This window comes from Euprymna scolopes, chromosome 28, assembly GCF_053919585.1.
Source record: "Euprymna scolopes isolate OS-2025 chromosome 28, ASM5391958v1, whole genome shotgun sequence".
Taxonomy (NCBI): Eukaryota; Metazoa; Mollusca; class Cephalopoda; order Sepiida; family Sepiolidae; genus Euprymna; species Euprymna scolopes.
This window is the reverse complement of record NC_136509.1, coordinates 72,618,711-72,640,656: the sequence shown is the minus strand read 5'-3', so window position 1 is coordinate 72,640,656 and position 21,946 is coordinate 72,618,711. Positions and strand designations below refer to the sequence as shown.

The 21,946-nt window shown below is 33.2% G+C and overlaps 1 protein-coding gene across 2 annotated transcripts in view; it reads right to left on the bottom strand.

Annotated features, from left to right (window-relative positions):
* LOC145249691 (centlein-like) overlaps positions 1-21,946 on the bottom strand; it is a 1,118,615-nt gene that overhangs the window by 19,252 nt on the left and 1,077,417 nt on the right. For both annotated transcript variants that reach the window (XM_080111490.1, XM_080111491.1), the window contains exons 21-24: positions 20,169-20,300; positions 18,673-18,837; positions 14,994-15,091; positions 8,382-8,490 (exon numbers count right to left, since the gene is read on the bottom strand). In XM_080111490.1, the coding sequence (XP_079967616.1) occupies positions 8,382-8,490; positions 14,994-15,091; positions 18,673-18,837; positions 20,169-20,300 (504 nt within the window). The remainder of the gene's footprint in view (positions 1-8,381; positions 8,491-14,993; positions 15,092-18,672; positions 18,838-20,168; positions 20,301-21,946) is intronic.

The following is a 21,946-nucleotide window of genomic DNA, read 5'->3' as shown; positions in this document are numbered from 1 at the left end:
GTCTTTCTTCAGTAAGGAACCATTGCACATAGAAGTTAATAAGAGTTCCTTTCTCACATCATTGCATCAATGATTATATATTATTATAATGATATTCGAAAGCAAGGATACATCAAAGGGAAGTCACTCCAATATTCTTGTCCAGGGTTGTCAGATTGGCTTATTCAAACCAAATTTCACAGATTTTACCTATTTGGAAGCAGGTCTAGCCTTCAAAAGTTGTATTTGGTCGTTTTCAAAGCATGACACATGGACTAAGGAAGGAACAAGCAGAATATTATATACTAGCAGGGTGACCCGACGTTTCCCGGGATTGAATGATGATCAATTAATGTTTTACACTTCCATACTTTTATTGTCATCGAAATCAATGACATCGTCCATTTTTGAATCAAATCGATTGATTTCATGTTCTAATTGGGGACCTATAGCAGTGCACCTGGAGAAAGCTTCACGTGCCTCTTGCAATGACTAAATTCACAATAGATTTTCGTATACATTGCACTGCAGAGAATCTACTGTTGATTTTATGAAATTATTTTTATATATAATGGCTTGTATTAAAGTTTATAATGCTAAAGTCAAGTATTATGCTTCAATTGTGCTCTAAACAGAAATATTCATTTTGAATGCGCCCCAGTAATATCAAAGAACCTACTGTTAATTTTATATGCCTTGCATTACTACTTGTGCTATGATAATGGCTTGAATTTAAGTTTGAAATGAAAAAGTCATGTATCATGATGCAATTGTGCTTTAAACAGAAACATTCATTTCAAATGGGTCCCTGTCATCAAAAAACCTACCGTTGGTTTTATATATCGGGCCTTTCGGCTTGTGTATTAATAAAACTTACCAAGTGCACTTGTGATGTTAGGTTGTGTAAGGTGTTAATTTTGATCAAAATCGCCTGTTCCTTGGATTATTTCGATTATTGATACTTATCTAAGTCATTCCAATACAAAACCTATTTAAGAAGAAAGCTAGGCACATAAAGTACCTTCATGTGAAATTTCATAAAAATCGTCCCAGCCGTTTTCGATTCCATAGGGAACGCATTCACACAAAAACACACACTCATATAGACAAAGTCTTTTTATATAACAGTAGATATTATAGTATACCATTTTAGAATATATATTTTGTAACCCATTGAAAATATTGTTGTGTTAATGTTTGAACTGATAAACATATTTGTATATCCGTGCTTTCTTTTTTTGCTAAAAATGATATATTAAAAATATGTAGATTAAATAAAGAGTTTCATTTGAAATTCTATGCAGATTCTTGAGTTCAACAAAGATACCAGAGTTTGACAAGAGATATGCCATGTACACCATTTAAGATTATTATTGTATTAAGATTTGTATACACTGTTTATGTGTAAGTACATAAAGATAACATTTTTTCTTAGGAATCTTGAGGACCAGTTACATCCTTTGAAATCCTCATCCTTATTCACCAATGTACATCTGCTCGTTTTAACTCATTTCTTTCCTATGGTTGTCTCCCTTTAAATAAATTTGATGAGTGTCCATTCATATGTCCATTTGTATGTCCATTCGTATGTTCATTGTATGTCCATTCGAATGTCCATGTCCCAGAAGATTTTATGCTTTTCATTTTCCAATACTTTTTATTCTTATTATTTTTTCTTCTTTTTGATTATTATTGTTTGCATCATTTAAATTATTCAGTATTCAGACCACTGTTCCTATTTTGGATGCTATTCTCACAATGTTTTAGCCAATGTAACCTCCGACCTTCTTCAGGTGTATCATATTGGAACTCTGGCATCTTTCTGCCAACATCAGAATGTGTACAGAATTTCAAACAGAACCCTTTATTTAATCCATGCTCTCATTCCATCAGCCATGACCGAGTCGAAGTCTTAAATTGCAATTGTATTCTGAATATCATCCACTCTGAGAATTGGACCTTCCTCCTCCAAAAGAGTCTCACTTAGAACTGAATTTTACTTATTACTTTATCCGTTACGTCAAAGGTCCTTGCAGATGAGAGCATGCCGCCCCTGTATATTAAATAAAGAGTTTCATTTGAAATTCTCTGCAGATTCTTGAGTTCAATTGAAAGATACCAGAGTTCAATAAGATATACATGAAGCAGGTCGGAGGTTACATTGGCTGAAACGTTGTGAGAATAACACTCAAGATGAGAACAGTAGCCTGAAGAATCCAAATAATACAAATTATCAATCCTCATCACAAAAATTCAGAAACAGTTTATTATCATGTCTGATCTTTTGTTGTTGCTGTTTCAATGTCATGGAGAACAAGTATGTCATTACCTACCAGGACGAGCTCCTTGCCCGGACCAATGTGACTCCAGAGTTTCCTGTCTTCCATAAGCTTCTTCAGATCTTCAGGTTCACAGTTGGCGTCGTGTGCTACTTACTGGATGTACATGGATCTAGGTCGTCCTTTGCTTGCATGTTCGTAACGTAGAGTCCATAGCAATACATCACTCACCAATTCATGCTTGCTTCTCAGACAGTGACTGGCAAATCGTAGGTGTCTCTCCCTGAAGGTATGAGATATGGCAGGTATGTTGCCATAAAGTTGCTGCTTTGTGGGATGATTTTGCCAAGATATATTTAATACTGTTTGTAGCATACAGGTGTATGTGCCATCTAGTTTTCTTTCCAATCTTTTGGTGAGTGTCCAGGCTGTAGCACCGTAAACAAGGACAGACTCTACCACTGCCCTGAAGAACTGCCTTTCCAATTTGTCAGTTGGCTAACTGACAAATTGAAAACTATGTCATGCTCAGTTTTAAAATAGCGTTTACATTGATCTGTCATGGTCACGTTTGAAATAGCATTTTTTTTTTTTTGGTCTGTAATGCTTATGTTTGAAATAGACTGTTTAAATGATTGCATGTGTCATAAGAAGCTGCGTTTGTCTGTTGTGCTTATGGTTATGTTTGAAATATCATCTTCATGGCGGAATGCATAGATTAAATGGCCACATCTTTTCTTGTTTTGTTTTTGGACAAGCAAACAAAGATTATGTTGTTGGTGTCATTCAACTGATGAAGGTACATGCCATCAAGTGATGAGGAAAAAATTAGGGAAGCTGGACATTGGAAGTAAAAAATAAAAGAAATTTATCTTTTTTTTTTTTTTTTACACAGTGATCACCACTTATCAAGGCCCGGAAGCCACTCAGGGATAAGGGTTATTGCAAGTACATTACGTTAGTGTGGAGATTTGATGAAGTGTTTACTTAAGGGGGCGGTTCATTAGGAATTTGTTAACGTTGGACTTGAAGACATCCAAGTTGTAGTCCGGTGAGAAGCAGGCAGACGGAACAGAGTTCCACAGGCGTGCAGTTCTAAGAAAGAAGCTTTGTCTATGGAATCCACGTTTTGATTTAGGCACAGATATAGAGTGGGGGAAATTTTTCACAGTGGATTCAGCTAGACGGGTGTTTTTCGTGAAAGATTGGCGAGGGGGGGACCAGAGATTGGAGTTCAGACGAGCACCTGCCATGGAAATAACGATAAAACAAGGATAGGCTCGCAACATCTCTTCAGTGAGATGTTTTGTACAAATTGCATTGATGAGTTTGTTTGTTTCAATGTTATCGAGGACAGGTTGACATCAAGATCCGTTGTCCTCTGATCGTCTCTGCCTTTATATGTGACAAGCAAGAATGTATCAGGCATGTAAACCAATGTCATTCTGTTTGTGCTTCCTTGGCCAAACCTTCCTTGATTTCATATGCAGCAGATGAGCCTTGCTGTTCTGTCTTAAGAGTAAAAATCTACAATCCAGCTGGTTACCCGATTAGCTGAGGCTAATGAGGAAGACTTCATACAGACCAAAAACTCCGAGGCACAATCTTTGCGTGTTCTATTGCAGAAGTCTGATTCCCTTGATAAACCTTAAACAAACAGCATCAGTAGTGGTAAGATTAGACTATTGGCTTTCTAATGATACACGTTTTATGCCAAGGGTTATTCATGTCGTAGTGGGATGTAGTAATATATTTTAGCACATGAGTGTTTCTTACTATCAACTAGTGAGATTGGCGTTGCTCGGGAAAACTGAAGAAACTAAAGAACTCTTGCTCCTCATTCTTTTTTTGAGGATGGAGGGATATTTACTGACATGTTCGCTTGGCTGCAGTATCTGTGGGATGTTTTTAATTTAGAATTTATAACTGGATCCCAACTTGTTAAGAATCAAGTTCACCCACAAGTAAGTTCGCCATAAATAACTTGAAAGAGTGTTGTTACCAAAAAATGTTTATTTTTATTCATGACAGAAAAATATTTGTGAATAGAACTATGCATTTTTTGTTTTGTTTTTATGAAAATTGTGCCAGACAAGGTATGAAGCTACTTGATGTAAGGGGCTGACAATCAAATTACAGATACGTTCCTGCAATTTATCAAGAACCCTCAAATGGGACACAGATTCACCAGGCGAAATATGTCAACATTACATAATCTGATAGTAGATTTGTAGAGATAGAGTGGTGTGAGAAAGTGTTTGGAGCGATGGAGAGAACCAACTTTATAAGAAGCAAAAAGAGCAATGGATCTAATATATGAACTCCAAGAAAGATTTGATGAGAAAGAAAACCAAAAAAGTCCTTATTTTTAAAATCTCATCTTTTTTCTAATGAGTTATCTTTGATAAATGGATTGTATCAAGGCCAAAAACTGCTCGAAAATAAGGGTTAAAGAGATGGATAGATTATCAGTTAAAATGAAGAATATTATGAGAGGATTGAAAATACAGATCCACACGCATGTCAAGTTGTAAACTTTAAAATAATGCAAATCAAAAGAAAAACTTTACTTTTCTAAATTTTTATGATGAGGATTGATTGTTTTGGATTCTTCAGATTATGACATCGTGGATAAAGTACTAGGTGATTCTAAATCAAGATGTTTAGCCGCACTCTTCTGGAGGTTGGATGTTCGATCCTCCATGCTGGCGGCACTCAAAATACAACTGCGAATTACTTAGGACTTCTACCTAGTCATGGCTGAATGAGAACATGCTACTCCCCGTGGATTAAATAAAGGGTTCCATATGAAATTCCATGTAGATTTCCAGGTTCGACAGAAAGAGTTTCACAAGTCTATAGTTTTTGGAAAGAAACTACTGGAATAGAGAGCTGTATTACAATGAGGTATCAGAATTGTTGAAGACCACTATACCAACGAGTCAAATAGGCTGGAACAAATGAAGCAGAGAATAGATCAGACAATTCTAAAAAAGTATGTGCTACAATAGTATTTATAGAAGAGACTGGGACTAGCTATATTACATAGAGATAACAGAGAAGAAGAAAAATAGAGCAGGGCGATCTAATTACAGATGCGTTACTGTGCCTTATTAAGGACCCTCAAATAGGGCAGAGACTTACCATCCCAATACTCCATACATGATCTGACAATAGATTTGTAGAGATAGAGAATAACCTCGGGTATGAAAAAGTGTTCAGAGAGAACCGACTTGTCAAGAAGCAGAAAGAGCAATGGATCTAATATATGAACTCCAAGAAAGATTTGATAAGAAAGAAAGATCAAGAAGTTTCAGAGTGGATTTCTTTTTAAGAGCAGAGCCATCTATGAGAATCTCAAAAAAGAAATGGAACACGCATACAATCAAAAGACAAAAGTTGGGTTTTAGCAGGATTAAATGAAACAAGCCATTTTGTACGACATGTATTAAAAGCCAAACAATCATAGAAATTGAAAACAATAGAAACGAATCATTGATTTATTAATGAGATATCATTTTGCAAAACAATATTCAAATTATTTACTCTTACAACTTTTATTGATATGAGAAACTATGGTTCTTTTGTGTGAAAATAAAATTGACATTTTAATTACACTCGCAGGATATCCAATGATGTTGCGGATATATCCACGAAATCTGCTTTTTTAATTTATCAAACGTAAAAGATTATTTAAACTAGCTTGACATCATACTTTACATGAATTTTTAAATCGAATTCTAATAGTCATTTTTTTATTCATTTTTTTAATAGTGTTAAGCAGCATGCCAAGGATTCTTCATGCAGAATTTAATGTAATTCTGGTCACTAGTTTTAGAACATGTTTTTTTATTATTTTTTTTTACATACTTTTTACATGAATTTTTAAATTGAATTCTAATATTCATTTTCTTATTTATTTTTTTAATAGTGTTCTTTTCATTAACATGTTTTAAAATTAGTGACCAGAATTACACCAAATTCTGCATGAAGAATCCTTGGCATGTTGGATTGTCAAAATCCGATATAATGGCATAATACCAAGAATTTCCATTTCTGATTAAGGACGTGTTCAGCAGTGAAAATCATACGAAAATCTAGGTCAACATGAAAGACTAAGATTAATTTTTCCTTCATAGTTTTTTTTTCTTCAGTTTTTCATCCATTTTTTCATTTACTCAATTTCATTTATTTTTTAATATATTTTTCATTTAGCTTTTTCAGTCATTTTATTTCATTCAGTTATTTTCATTTTTTTTAATGTATTTTTTCTTCATTAATATTTTTCTTTTTTCTTTTCATTCATTATATCTTTTTCATTCATTTCTTCTCATTTTTTTTTTTCCATTTCTCTTTCATTCAATTTTATCAGTTATTCCTAATTCATTTTTTACATTCTTTTTGCCTTCATTTGTTTTCAATCATTTTTTTTTCCTTAATTTTGCTGAATATTGAGATATTGAATAAATTATATCATTAATGTAAACAATCTCACTGTCAGAGTGAGTATTGGCCAAATTTATAAGAATATACGGTTATAGTATTAAATTTATCAATATAATAGCATAACAATCGAAAATTACTGCTTCTTCTCACTAAAAATATGTTCAGCGGTCAATGGTGAATTGCGAAAATCACTATGAATTTGAATAAAACACATTTTCTTGTGTTCATTAAATTGTTAAGGGAAAATACAAAATAGTTAACAACCCATCTCCCCGTATTATAAATAGCTTTCTAAACAATAACATTATTATTTAGAACGTCATTCTTAACATGGGGAGGCAAGGTTATGTTTAAAATATTTCCTTTGAGAATTTGTAAATAAAAAAAAATAAATTTGTATGAAAAATAAAACTCCAAATTTACAATGAAACAAATCATTTTTCAAAATGTCTTTCATGTTGACCTAGATTTTCATATGATTTTCACTGCTGAACACGTCCTTAATCAGAAATGGAAATTCTTGGTATTATGCCATTATATCGGATTTTGACAATCCAACATGCCAAGGATTCTTCATGCAGAATTTGGTGTAATTCTGGTCACTAATTTTAGAACATGTTATTTTCTTTTACTATTTATTGTAATAGCAGTAGCGGTAGATGTTTTAATATTATACCTTTTTATGTTTCATACAAATTTTGATGTAGTCTGACCTGTAGTTTTACTATAAGTTATTAACAGGCAAAAATGCACAACTATAATACAGATATTAAATAAGAGTTTGGTCACATTTGTTAAAACATTTCGTCAGGTTAATTTGAAGATTTTAGAAAACCAAAAATTATTCTGAAATTATTTCATTAAATGATTAAAACCATTTACATTTTTAAGTTTTTCTGAATCTTTCAGTGTAGTAAGGTTTTTTTCAAGAAAGATTTTATATATATATATTTTCTCTTTATTTTTCTGGCGGGATTAACCCCTCATTAAGAGAGAAATGATACGTCCGGTCTTGTTGACAGTTGTCTGAAGTTAATGTGTATATGCGCGGTTTGGCACAAATTTTAAATAGGAGTTTGGTCAAATCTTGTTGAGTCGTCCTCATAAATAATCAATTCCTGTCCAATCACCACCCTCATTACAAATCGTCAAGGAGTTGTTTCCTTGTCCATTTAACACTTGGTTTAATCCTTATCCTCTAGTGGTCTTTGAGACTTGATAAAAATATGACTCTTTAGTAAATACAAAATTACCCTTGATTGTCACATTATATTTCTGGGTGTTTAGCGTTTGAAACAATTTTATTTTTAATCTTTGGTATAACTTGATTGAAGATTAAACGCACGTTTTCAACTCATAGGCAAACACTTTAACAATTATTTGATCCCTTTGGAACAATCTGCTTACGCAGACGATTATTCCTACGAAATTTCACGTTTTTAGCCTAATGGATAAAAAAAAATGATTAGGAGTTTGGTTACATTTTGCAAAATATTTTGAAAATAAAAATCCCCCAAAATGTTATGAAATATCTTATCAAATAATTAAAATAATGTTTTTAACAGTTTTTTTCAAAATAAATATTGAATATTTTCACCTGGAGGTTGCACGTATTTGCTATTGAAAATGATGCAAATAATGAACTATAGGGAAAGCAAAACAAAAACAAAAACTTACGACTGTTTCTGTAATGGATTTTGCATTGTCTTCCATTTGTTTCATTTTGTTTTTTTGTTCTTCAATTAAATGTCGTTTCTGATTCACATCTCGTTCCAACCAATTGATTCTTTTTGAAAAATAAATAAATAAATGCAAATAAAATTCGAAAAAAAACAGATAATCTTAAAAATTTTTTAATTATTCTTTTTACAAGTTCAAAATATTTCTTTTGTTACCAAGTGAATTTTAGAATAAGTTTGACATAGCAATCTTTTCGTGGTTTCCGATTAGACTCTATCTTGAATATTGTTAAATGTCAGAGTGGATAGGTTGACTAGTGGCTAGATTAACTAGTACATATCAATGGGGTTTGATCAGACTCTGACCTGGATATTATTACTTATTAGAAGGGATAAGGCGACAAGTGACTATAAAACCTCGTGAATAGAATCTATCCTGGGCATATTAAAGTGGATAGGATGATTAGTGGATATATTATCGACTACATATTAACAACTATGCTGGAAGTGTTATATAGTTGTGGAAAACGAGAAATTATCTGTTATTTATCTGTCTTCCGATCTATCTATATATCTATGTGTATCTATATCGACCTAGCTATCTAACTGGCGAGGTAAACAAGAGATGAGATGTGAAGCTATGTTTTGATAAAAGTTGTCAAAACATAATTGAGGTATAAAACGGACAAGTTGGAATTTGGACGTCAAATAGAGCGGATGGTTTAACAAGTCGTCCCCCCCTCCTCACCTGGGAGAGAACTGACGTGTCTCAAAAATGGAGACTAATAGAATTAATCACCCAAGCAAAGATTCTCACTTTCTATTCTTCTACAGTCGACACCTGGAAAGTGAATAAAAAAAATATATATAAAACTAATCATCATCTTGGAGCTGAAATGGATTCATTCAAACAGGTTTCCAGCTTCCCTCCAAGAACAGATGAATTCCAGGTTGACCACAAGACCATGACGCAGTTGATAAGGTATGTCAAATACATGTATCACACCCACCCACCCACCCGCATAAGAACATTTAGACGGAACAAACACAAATAGATCACAAAGATAACTTGGGTTCAGATAGTGAAGAGCCACTATATATACAATAGTGACACATACACAAACTCAACCCCAAATGTACAACAGAAGTACTGAAGACGAAAGGTCAAAACTCTGACAATAGAAGTGATATTATGAGAACAGGAACTAATCATATATTAGAATGTGATGAAATTCTAGTATGATATTTTTTAAACCTTTTTTAATGAAAATCAAGCATCGTCAAATCCTGTATATTTTTAGATATTACAGTGGAAAGTTCAGAATTGAATAACAGAATAAAAGAGTTAATATGCAGTTAAGCATAAGTCGACACCCGGTACTTGTACTGGGCTGGTCTCTGAAGTGTGATGTCTGCTTAGATGCTGCACTCAAATTAATTGTCCTTAGTCAAAGAAGGGGGAATTTTATTTTTGCAGAATCCCTTTTCAGGGGAGCTGGTTATCTCCCACATTAAACCGACCTTGTGTCACACTTTGTTTCATAGGAAACAAATAAATAACCAGTTAAGCATAAGTAAAACGAAATCCATGATATTTTTATTTTTAAATGGAAATGTGTGAAAGTAATGTGGTTGTTTTCTTTTTTGTTCAGAAAATGATTAAAAGAAGGAGGTTTTGGAGAACCGGTTTCATTAAAAATGCAAAGCTAATCAGTAAAACAGTATAAAACACATTCAGGTCATTTTTTTTTCTTATTTTGGTCTAACACAGCTCTAAAAAATCAGAAATATGCCCTCCTCCACATGTGAAAACTTATGGAGATCCCTGAGATAGAAGATTGCGGCAGAAGTGAGATATTTTCTGGATCAGTAGGAAGATCCAAACATTTTTCCAGCGACTTCTACAGCAGATCTGATGTAAGTTTTTCACTTTAGGTTTTGAGTGAAAGTTAGTCTTAGAAGCTTCTTAGAGAGAGGCAACATCCATTTCAACTGAGGCAAAGTGAAGATCTAAGAATTGGTGATAAAATTTCATGCTGTTAGAGTGGAAAGTTCAGTTGAGACCCTATGTTGGTAGATAGAGGTTAAGTTAACTAGTATGCATTTAGTGAGTGTTTCAACCGAGGCGAAGCGAGGATCCAAGAATTAGTGATAAAAAGAGAGAAATCTGATTTTCAGATGTTCTTAAAAAAAATAATCGGTTACTTTTTTTCTATTGCATAATGTGCTCCAGGTTGAAAGAGAAAGAATCAGAGAGATCGGGATCATTAATGTAACCTGACAGATTATTACCATCCTGGTATACCTATTTCAGAAATAATGGGCTGACTCTGAGACAAATATAGTTGCATCTATTACGTTGTGGTTCACTCCATTCATTTGGTGGCAGGTTGAGCTCGCAATCACTTGACAATTAAGATTTCAATCTTGACAATCTAAAACTGGGTCATTTCAGTGGCATTTTATCTAGTTGGTTGAAATATTTGTTCTGGATAATCCTATGAGGTCCATCTCCCAGGCCTTGCCTCCCGTCTTTTGAGTGAAGTAAGTTTATTGCTTATTGCTTGAGGTGTTGTGATCGGGAAATGTCAACAGAATTGCCCAGGCAATTTTAAAAAAATCAGAATGCTCCTTCTTTAGGGGGGGGTAACTCTTTCTGCTTTCTGGTCGTGTGTCACATATTCCTATAGTGGGAAGGAAGTAAATACTAACGATTTGAGGCAGTTATGGCTCAAGAATCATGAGGTGTACTTCTGTAACATACTTTTGCAGGTACACTGATTTTTTTTGTTATACCACTGTTTGTTTTGATTATTACTAGTGCTGTTACAAGAGAATATTCTTACCATTGTTTTGACTCTCGAGTATATATCCGACACAGTTAGACACAGTTAATATATCGAGAACCACATCACTCTATCTAAAAACATATAAGGTATTAATTGATATATACTCGCGAGTCAAACTAATGAAAAGAATATTCTCCTGTCATAGCCCTAATTATTACTGAACTACAAGGTCACAACACTTTTTGGCCTTCGGGTCAAGATCAAAGTGTAGCATCTGTTCCGGCAGATACTGCACTTAAGATAATTTGTACCAGTCAATGGAGGGGAAACCCTCTATACTGGGACAATTATTATTTTTGGTAACCAGAGTGACCCCTTTTAGGGGAGCTGGTTTTTACCTCACATTAAAAACGGCCTTGTGCCTAATTTGCTCAGTGGGGGAGCAAATAAATACCATCTGTTCTTCAGATACTGCACTTCCATTTCTTGTTCTCTTTCGGTGGAGGAGAAATCCTTCACGACTGAGACAATTTTTATTTTTGTACCTTTTCTCCACGTTAAAAAACGACCCTGGTGTCTAACTCTGTCCCGTGGGGAGGCATAGTAAATAGGTACAAGGTCACAACACTCGGCCAGAGTTGTGGAGTAGTGGGAGCAGTAGTACTAAAAGGTGTTTTCAATGCTTCCTAAAGCTCCCAGATTGGGGTCTCACCAATGGATGCAGTTTTGTATCATACTCATAAAATTGAGGAGGAGAGGGTTAGTAGTTGATAGGGTTGAAAATAGGGCAGACAAAAAAAAAAAAAGAAAAAATAGAAAGGATTGGCAAAAATAGATTTTGAGGTGGTCGCATTGAATGGTATGGATAAAAAGGAAGTTATTTCCGAACTTTCTGGAAGATATATTTATTATTTACATGATTGAAAGAAGTATTTAAGAAATTAATTTGAATCACGTGACTTTTTCGGAGTACAAAGAACACACACTCGAGCTGGATTTGTTTTCTTCACTAATGGCAAAGATGTTTGCTCTTCACAGAATCCCCACAGAAGAGACGTTGCAAGCCTATCTCTTCTCTATTGGGTAGAAGTAAGATTTTGTATTGTCTGTTATCAGTGCCAAAAGTATTGTCGATAATAAACAAGAGGAAAAGAAGTGGGGGGGGTAGACAAAGAAAAGAGGAATTAAAAGCGAAGAAATAGAAAGTGAAGGAGAAAGAAAAAAAAAACAGGAATTAGGCAAATGTTCGCTTGAACTTTAATTTTAAAAAAAACTTTTTTTTTCAAACTTTTACAAAAAGCACTCGCCTAGCTACAACCACTACCAACAATTTCCCTTTTAGCTATCTGTACCTAAATCTGAACGCAGGTTCCATGAACAAAGATTATTTCCTAGAACTGCCCGCCTGTGGAACTATGTCCCCTCTGGATTACTTTTCAGCTGACTACAACATAGTTGTTTTCAACGCCAATGTAAACAAATTTCTGATGTCTCGCCCCCTGAAATATGCAAATTCTAACTAGCTTCCACCACCAAGGATCACTAAGCTGTTGTCTCAGTGACCGCCTTGAATGCAGTAACTCCTATCCTCGATATGTTTCTGAGACTTGATAAGCGGTAATCTTGTAAAAAAGAAAAATAAAGCACCACCAACAAAACATATGTGAACGACATTGCGTCCAAAAACGAAAGTCTGTTGAGCAAAAAAAAAATCTGTCTCCTTTTATTTTGCCATTTTGGACTTGCAACAGCGTCCAAATTTGCATTATCGCCCTTCCGGCTTTAACAAATGTTTACAAAAAAAAAAAAAAAAAGACAAAACATTATTGTTTGGCATTCTAATTTCTATACTGTAATTCAAATATGGAACGATGTTTCCAAAGTGCAAATATTTCTTTTATTAATTCATACTCACAGGACCTGTGGAAATTCCACATGGGACTCATTCATATGTAATATATTGATGTTGGCATTTTGTAGATGTTCAGTGTAAATGGAAACGCCCTGATATCATTGTAGCTCTTTTGTTAAAACTGCAAAAGTATTTATCTAAGCCAGCAGGGACGCCTGGCGTAGTTCGGTCATAAAATATGCTTAAATATGATATTTTAATTTATGCAGATTTTGTAGTCAATTTTTTATTGATTCTTATATATCATAAAGTAGTGATTTCAAAAATAAAAAATATATCCATATGAATTTGGTGCATCAACTTGAATCGAAACAAAATCCAAAATTATGAAAAAAAACTATATATATATATATATATATATATATATATATATATATTTATTTATTTAATTGTACAGAAGTTCAGAAAAACATTGGTACCGTCGGTTTAAACATGGCTGACGAGAGCCTAATATTATTTACGATTTACCATTAACTGGTCCCCTTTATGTTAGGCTTGAAACCGACGGTACCAATGTTTTTCTGAACTTCTGTACAATTAAATAAATAAATAAATATTAAGCTCTTATATCGAAAAAGTTTTTCTTTGTAATGGGGCACTTTGTTGGAATTCTTTCCCATAAAAGCAGTAAACAAATATATATTTATATATATATATATATATATATATATATATATATATATATATATATATATATATATATAACGAGTTCCTTCAACTATAATCGAAACCGAAACCAAAACGTATGAAGAATTCTTGGTAAAATTATTTATAAAAAAAAAATAGAAGACTTGAGTGCTATCAGCTATAATCGAAACCGAAATCAAAACTTATGAAGAATTCTTCATAAAATTATTTATTACAAGAAATGGAAGGTCATAACAATTAAAAGACAATTACTTGAAAGAAAAAAAGATGTAAGCATGACACACAAAATAATACACGCTATCGTATTAATATATAGATTAATCATGCCAGAGTTGAAATTAAACTCATCACGTCCACAAAACAACTGCTTGATTAGCGTTGAAACCTCTTTTTATAGAGAACACAAACCAGTAATTAGACCTTCTCAAATCTTCTGGATTTTATTTATTTATTTATTTATTGCAGTCGATTATCCTCATATTCTAGTTGTTGCTTTTTGATCAACTATTCCTCTGGCCTTCGTCAAGTGATTAAGCATGACGGGATTAGAACTCCGAATCTCCTAACTGCATCCTCAGCAATCACTGCCTTCCATAGTTGTTGTCGTCTCACCACGTTTTTGGCCAACTAAGCCTCTGGCTGACTTTGAGTAAGATTGGCATTGCTATCTTCTGACAATGCTCATCTGGAATCGTAGAGATTCAACATCTCTATCCATTGCGCCATGGGCCTTGGTAATGCCATCTGACGAAGGCCAGATGAATATTTGGCCGAAACATCATGAAACAACAACTAAAAGATGAGGATAATAGTCCGCAATAAATAAATGAAGAAATAATACAAATTACTCATCTCAATAAGTATTTTCAATAATATACCTTCTGGAACTTTTTTAAAAAACTTTCTATTTCCTCAGTTATTAGAAACTTTCATGAAGGAAAAATAAATTGAATTGATAGATAAGATATATATATATATATATATATATATATATATATATATATATATATATATATATATATATATAGGGAAGATAAATTAAATCTTCATAAAAATACCCAGTAAGCCAAGGGCAAGAGACATCCAATCAATTGCACTTAAAGGGACAGTGGGACTGTTAGAATCCGGAAAAGATCTCTTGGTTGGAATGTCTGAAGTAACAGGTGCACGCCTGGCAGTCGCTAATGTATTTCATCTCCAGCCAGAACAAAAAGAAAATAAAATTGTAAAAAAAGAAAAGGAAGAAAATATTTAAATTTACCTGTTTGTGAGGGTTTTCACTTGAGCCAGAAAATTTTCGTTATCCGCCCGGAGAGACTTGCTCACAGTCACCTGTCTGCTCACTTCACTTGACGAAGCCTTTCGGGTGACAAAAACGAAACATCCATGTTTAGTAAGTTCAAAGAGAATCTGTATTAAATTTATCTTAATCTGTTTGTCTGTACCACTTTTCTCGGAAATTATTAGGTTAATCTGTCTGTAATTTTGTATGGATCTTTGTTATGATACGGTGCAGCGAACTAAGTATTATGGTATCCGCTCAATGTACGGTTATGGATCAATAAAGATTAGTATATAATAAAAAAATGAGCACAAAAAATTTAACCATATTCAATCATCAATCTGTCATAAAGCACTCATTCTAAGTCAATGCGCTATAACTTTTTCCCAATTTTAAACAGGCTAAAATGTCTAGTATATATATATATATATATATATATATATAGGGTGTCCAGATTGATCTGACATATTTGTTGATAAAAAAAAAAATTGAATAACAATTAAATAAAGTATTTTTTTATTTTTTAAATTTCACACAATATTAAATCAGCCAAATGTTTGTCATCATTGCTAACACACTATTGTAGACGTTCACGAAAGTTTTTAATTACTTGATGGGTCATTTCCGGTGAAATCAGTTCCGATGCAACTCTTAAGGTATTTTGTCTTGATCAATGGGGTGGGGGGACCCTCTATACTGAGACAATTATTATTTTTGGTCCCAACCAGAGTGCCATTTTTGCCTTTTTATCGGGGAGCTGGTTTAACCCCACATTGAAAACGACCTTGTGTCACATTTTGCTTTTGTGGAGAAGCAAATGAATACTAAGAGTAGCAATTTCAGAATGAATAACTTGTTTTAATTCTTCAAGAGATTGAGGGAGGTGGCTGAATATATTTGACTACAAATATCCCCACAAGAAAAAATCACAGGGGCGTAGATCAGGCGATCTTGAAGGCCAACTAATACTACCAATTGGGATGATTAATCGGAATTGGGAATTGGAAAAATCAGAACTTTCTGGGGTATCGGAATTAGTATTAGAATCAGAAAAATTAGTGTCTATTTTCCGATGCCAAAATTTAATTTAATTTTTTGTTTGATTTTGTTTAAAATAATAATAATGTTAAAATAATAAATATTTATCGATTTTAAATTACTAGTAAAGTAAAATCTACAAACTATACACCACAAGCGTATTTTTACTTTTGAGAAAATATCTGCACATTTAACATGTGTTTTTATGGTAATTGGGAAAAAGTAATTACTCTATAGTAAAATATTTAGAGATTTATAAAGAATCGGAATCAGTAATTGTATCGGAATCTGGAAAAATATTGGAATCGTCCCATCACTAATCACCACGCAAAGAAATCAAATGCGTCGAGAGCATTTCCTTTAAAAAATGCATAAATAAATGAATTTTTACCTAACTAAAATAAAATGGCATTTTACATATATTTTTAAAAAAAAATCTTTTTTTAATTGTTATTTAATTTTTTTTTATTTTTTTACCTGCAAATGTGCCAGATTATTTTGGGATCTTTATAGTTCACTTCTAAACCATCAAATTCTTCCATATAAAAATTAATGTGACACTCTCTTCTTATAAGAGGATTAAAATTATTATTACTCAGGTTATCATCAGTGATTGGTCACTGGTTATTACCGGTGGTGTTCTCTAGAGTATGAGTGGCAACAACCGAATGTATAATCAGAAAAAAGAAAATAGTCACTTTTTGATCAGTTTTAGAAATCCGTCATGCAATTTCTTTAAGGATTGAAACAAAAAGTAACTAGCCTTGGTATTAGTCGTCTGTCACCTAATACCTTTGCCGTCATAGCTTATTCTGTGGTGCCAACAAGGCTCTTGACTTTAGTGCTTTATGGTGACCACTGATAAATCCAATTTATTTAAATTGAGAAATTAAGCAATTATTTCTAGCCAACGATAAGTGTTATATGGACATATTCCGACCTCAAAACAGCAATTCTTGCTCCTTTGTCAGTAACATCGCTGAAGGAATGTGAGGACTTAAGGACAAAATAAGGGGCAGCAAGAGTTATGAGGCTACAAAAAATACACCCAACGTCCACTTTATACTCTCTTTGCACCTGGTAGTATGCAAAATCAAATGTAATTTACATCCCCCACTGCTGTATAGTTTGTTCTCTTTGTTTATTGCTCACGTATGTATAATCATGTTTGTTGCAATTCTACAAAGATGTGTGCTGCTAAATAAATATATGCGCTCTAGCTTGTTCCAGCCATTTGAAAATCAAACACAGGGACAATTTCATAACAAAACTTTTTATTTGACTATTATTTTGCCTTTCAATGATCGTCGTACGTGTTGAGCAAGAGTGGTGAAAGGTAAGGTCGGGGTTTACGAGTTAACGATGCGCCTCTCTCCGCCTCTCTTTCTCTGTTTCTTAGTTTATTGAACCTTTTGCTTTTATTGACAAATTCTTTCTTTCTTCCATCAGAGGTCAATATATGTGTACAAGTCCGACATTGTATTTTCTTGGTTCTCTGAGGTCAATATATGTGTCAAAGTCCGACATAGTACTTTCTTTATTCTCTGCTAACCTGGAATTTGTGTGTAAGCACGATCTCTAAATTCCTTAGTCCAGCACTACCAGCTCAAATCATATCATCAATATCAGTAAAATGAGTCTGAAACTAACAACTTCCTCAAATCGCTCACAAACAACTAAGTAAATAATTCTGCCTGTTATTTGAACTAAACCCTGTGTGTCGCTTTATTGCCGGTCAATATTTTTTTAATTTTGAAATTGCTATGAAATGGTAATTTTAAATGGGTATCACTTTATTGCAAGTGTCTAAAAATATATATTTTCGGTAATAAAACAATATTCTAACTTCATATTTCTATTTATATAAAATAAAGAACATATCCAGTAACAATAGTAACCAAAAACAAGAACGAATTTCACATTATTTTGTTTAAGGAAATATTTATTTATCAACATAACTCCCATGCTTCAAAATCACTTTGAATAGCTTCTTGTCAACTGATGATGTCCATCGGCGGATTTGAGATGATGTGATGCTATAGGAAACTTCCAAAATCTTCCTCCAAAGTTCATCCTTCAACAAAAATTGACCACCTCCTTCATAAACTTTCATCTTTATTGTTGACCAGAGCTGCTCAATTAGGTTTATATCTGGAGAACAAGGTGGCCATGTTATCAAATTTTCTTCACTAATGCCTAATGACTTAAGGTAAGATGTCATAGCCTTGGCTGTAGTTATTGTCGTGCATAAAAATCAATTTGCGGTGATATGCTAATGAAAGGTCATCAAGCCATGGTGACAAATGCTCATTTAAAAATAAAATATAAGACTGTCAATCTCTCCTTTCTAGGCATTTTGGCCTGCAATAAAGTGATACACACTTAAAATTACCAGAAAATAGAAAAATTACCATAATTTTTAAAATATTTGTTCAAATTACACAAAAATTAAGGAAATAAGCCACATTGTTATGCTTTTCCAGGGTCTTAAATCTCACTTCTCTGCATTTCATAGCAATTTCATAATTAAAAAAATACTGACTTGCAATAAAGCGATAGATAGGGTTTATTCTTATTGCTCATTTGCCAAAGAAAGGCATGTGACAGATTTTTCACTTACTTTCAATCGAGTCTCAATTTCTTTTTTGTTCTGTTGTAAATCAGAAATCTGTTGCCGCAGTTCCGATGTCATGTTTTTCGCTTCTTCCTTTTGTTCTTCTGTTTTCTCCTTTTCTGAAAATGCCAAGTTTTCTTCCCGCACTTTATCAAAACGTTCTTGAAGTTTCTGAAGAAACGAATACAAATTTACATGTAAAATACTTTAATCCAGAAAAAAAAAAATGGCTAATCATTAAAATCATTAGCTGTAGTTTTACGTGTCTCTGCTGAACACTCTCCGTTATTAGAAAACAAAGGATGATCACTCATTTCTATATCTGGAGTGACATCATTATAAAGTTCTAAAGAGAGATGAATTACGACTGACAAGATAGAATGTATTCTAATGAACCCATAGCACTTGTACCCCCTCGACGTATATACTCCCAACTAACTCAACAAACAGCAAAATCCCACCTCTTCACTGTTGAGGTCTCTAGATACCGGAAAACCTTCTAATCTAACAGTTTCTTCCCACATATTCTTAGACTTTGGAATACCATACCTGTTTCTTGCTTCCTTGACTGTACTAAAATGCTGAAGTTTAAATGTAATGCAAGCAGACATCTCTTAACTCCCCACATAGTTCTGCTGTACATATGATCCCAATTAACGGCCCCTCATATCCCAGTAGCAAAAAAAAGGTGAAAAAGAGTAGAAAAATAAATAAATAAAGTTATCTACTTCGAATAAATAAATAAGAAAAACTGGCTGCAGTTACTGTCATCCAGATAAGAATTAGAAATGCAAATATGTTTCTGGAAGTTGAAGGTTCAGTCCTCAGTGTGGGCGATACTCAAAATACAATTGCGAATTACCTAGGACTTCTACCCGATCATGGTTGACAAAACAAGAACATGCTTCCCCCATGGATAGGTTCCATTTAAAATTTTGTGTAGATTCCTCTCATATCCAAGTTACAATGTGCCTTGTTACGATTGAAAAAGAGTAAAAAAAACAAACAACAAAAAAACAAATATACTTAAATAAATAAATAATAACTGGCTGCAGTTATTGTCATCCAAAATACAAATATGTTTCTGGAAGTTAAAGGTTCAATCCTCAATGCAGGCGATACTCAGAATACAATTGCGAATTACCTAGGAGTTTTACCCAATCACGGTTGACAAAACAAGAGCATACTACCCACGTGGATTAAAAGAAGTGTTTCATTTGAAATTTCGTGCAGATCCCTGAGTTTGACAAGATACACCTGAAGAAGGTTGGAGGTTACATTGGTCGAAACATTGTAAAAATAATATTTGTGTTTTTATCCATTTTGCCCACGATGAAGTTGACATGAAATGAAGTTAGTAATAAAAATACAATAGTACATTAATAGAAATAATAGTGTAGTTTGTCTTCAGATAGACAGATACTAAATCTCCATTAGTAATAGAAGTAATAGAAATTACGTTTTTAAATTGATTTGGTTTTCTGTGTGTTTTTTTTATTTACCTGTGATTGCTGTCTGCTGGATTTCAACTTTTGATTGGCCAGAGTTAAATCAGCTTGCAATTGTTGCACAGTTTCCTTGAGGTCACTGATTGATTTGAATGCCAAAGAACGACAACTTCTCAAAATGATGATCTGTGAAAATATAAAACTCAATTTTAGAATTCAAGGAAAAAAATAAAAAATAAAGAAAGAAAAGGTGAATCCTTTACTTCATTTTTTTATTATTATTATTTTTTTTATTTTATTTTATTTTAACGTTTCATAATCTTTTAGATGAGGATTGATTATTCCTATTATTTGGATTCTTGGAACGACTTTTTCATCTTGAGTGTTATTTTCACAACGGTTCAGTTAATGTAACCTGTGACCTTCTTTAGATGTATCTCATTAATCTTTCTGTCGAACTCAGGAATCCATGTGGAATTTTGAATGGAACCAGTCAGCTACATAGAAGTCCTAAATAATTTGCAATTATTGTATTTTAAGTGGTGACTGCACTGACGATAGGACCTTCAACTTCCAGGAGAGTGTAACTTTTACAACTGAATTTTTTGCAAGTACTTTATCTGTTACACCATTTTTAAAACCTTACACCTATTTTGCTCCTAGATGTACAATCTTACTACTTATCACCATAAATCACTATTTATGACTACATATTATATATATATATATATATATATATATATATATATATATATATACATATATATATATATACACACACACATATATATATATATATACACACACATATATATATATACACACACATATATATATATATATACACACACATATATATATATATACACACATATATATATATATATGCACACATATATATATATATATATATACACACACATATATATATATATACACACACATATATATATATATACACACACATATATATATACACACACACACACATATATATATATATATATATATATATATATATACACATATATATATAGGGCTGACAGAATGAGATCATGCTACCTCATGGATTAAATAAAGAGTTTAATTCGAAATATTGTGCAGATTCCTGAATTAAACAGAAAGAGTCTCGAGTTTAACAAGATACCCCTGAAGAAGGTCGGAGGTTACGTCGACCAAAACGTTGTGAAAATAGCACTTATTGTGTGTCAATAACGCGGTTTATGCGGTACTGAGTTGAACTCAACTTACTTGTGTTGGGTAGGTGCAGAAAGGTAAAGGAATCTCAAACTCGGTGACTTCCATTGACAGAGTTTATATCTGTGTTGCAAGATAGGTCAGTAAGTGTATTTTGGGTGTAAGCCAGGAATTACAGCCCCCCCCCACACACAAATAAAATAAAAAGGAGGGAGCATGTGCTGAGAAGTTAGTCTACAGTCCACAATTAGAGTTTTCACTTCGAGTCAACAAACAGTGTCATCGGATTGAACATTTTCATGGAGCAACGAGAAGCGGCTATGTATGGAAGATGAATCAATAGCGAAATTCCCACCCTCCTTCTAAGGATAGGCAGAGAACAAGGGCGCACCATTCGACTCTGAAACAAATAAAGTCCTAATTATCCAGAAAATGAGACGTGTTGTTGTTATGAGCTTTTTGTTTCAGGCAAGCCGATACAATCAAGAGATGTGAAGAAGAGTTAAAAAGGTTTCTGCTTGTATTTCATAACCCCCCCCCCAAAAAAAAAAGGACTGATGTGCCGTAAATATGAACATTGACTCGAAATAAACAAAAACCATCTTTCTCTACCCCCACGGAAATGTAACACGCTC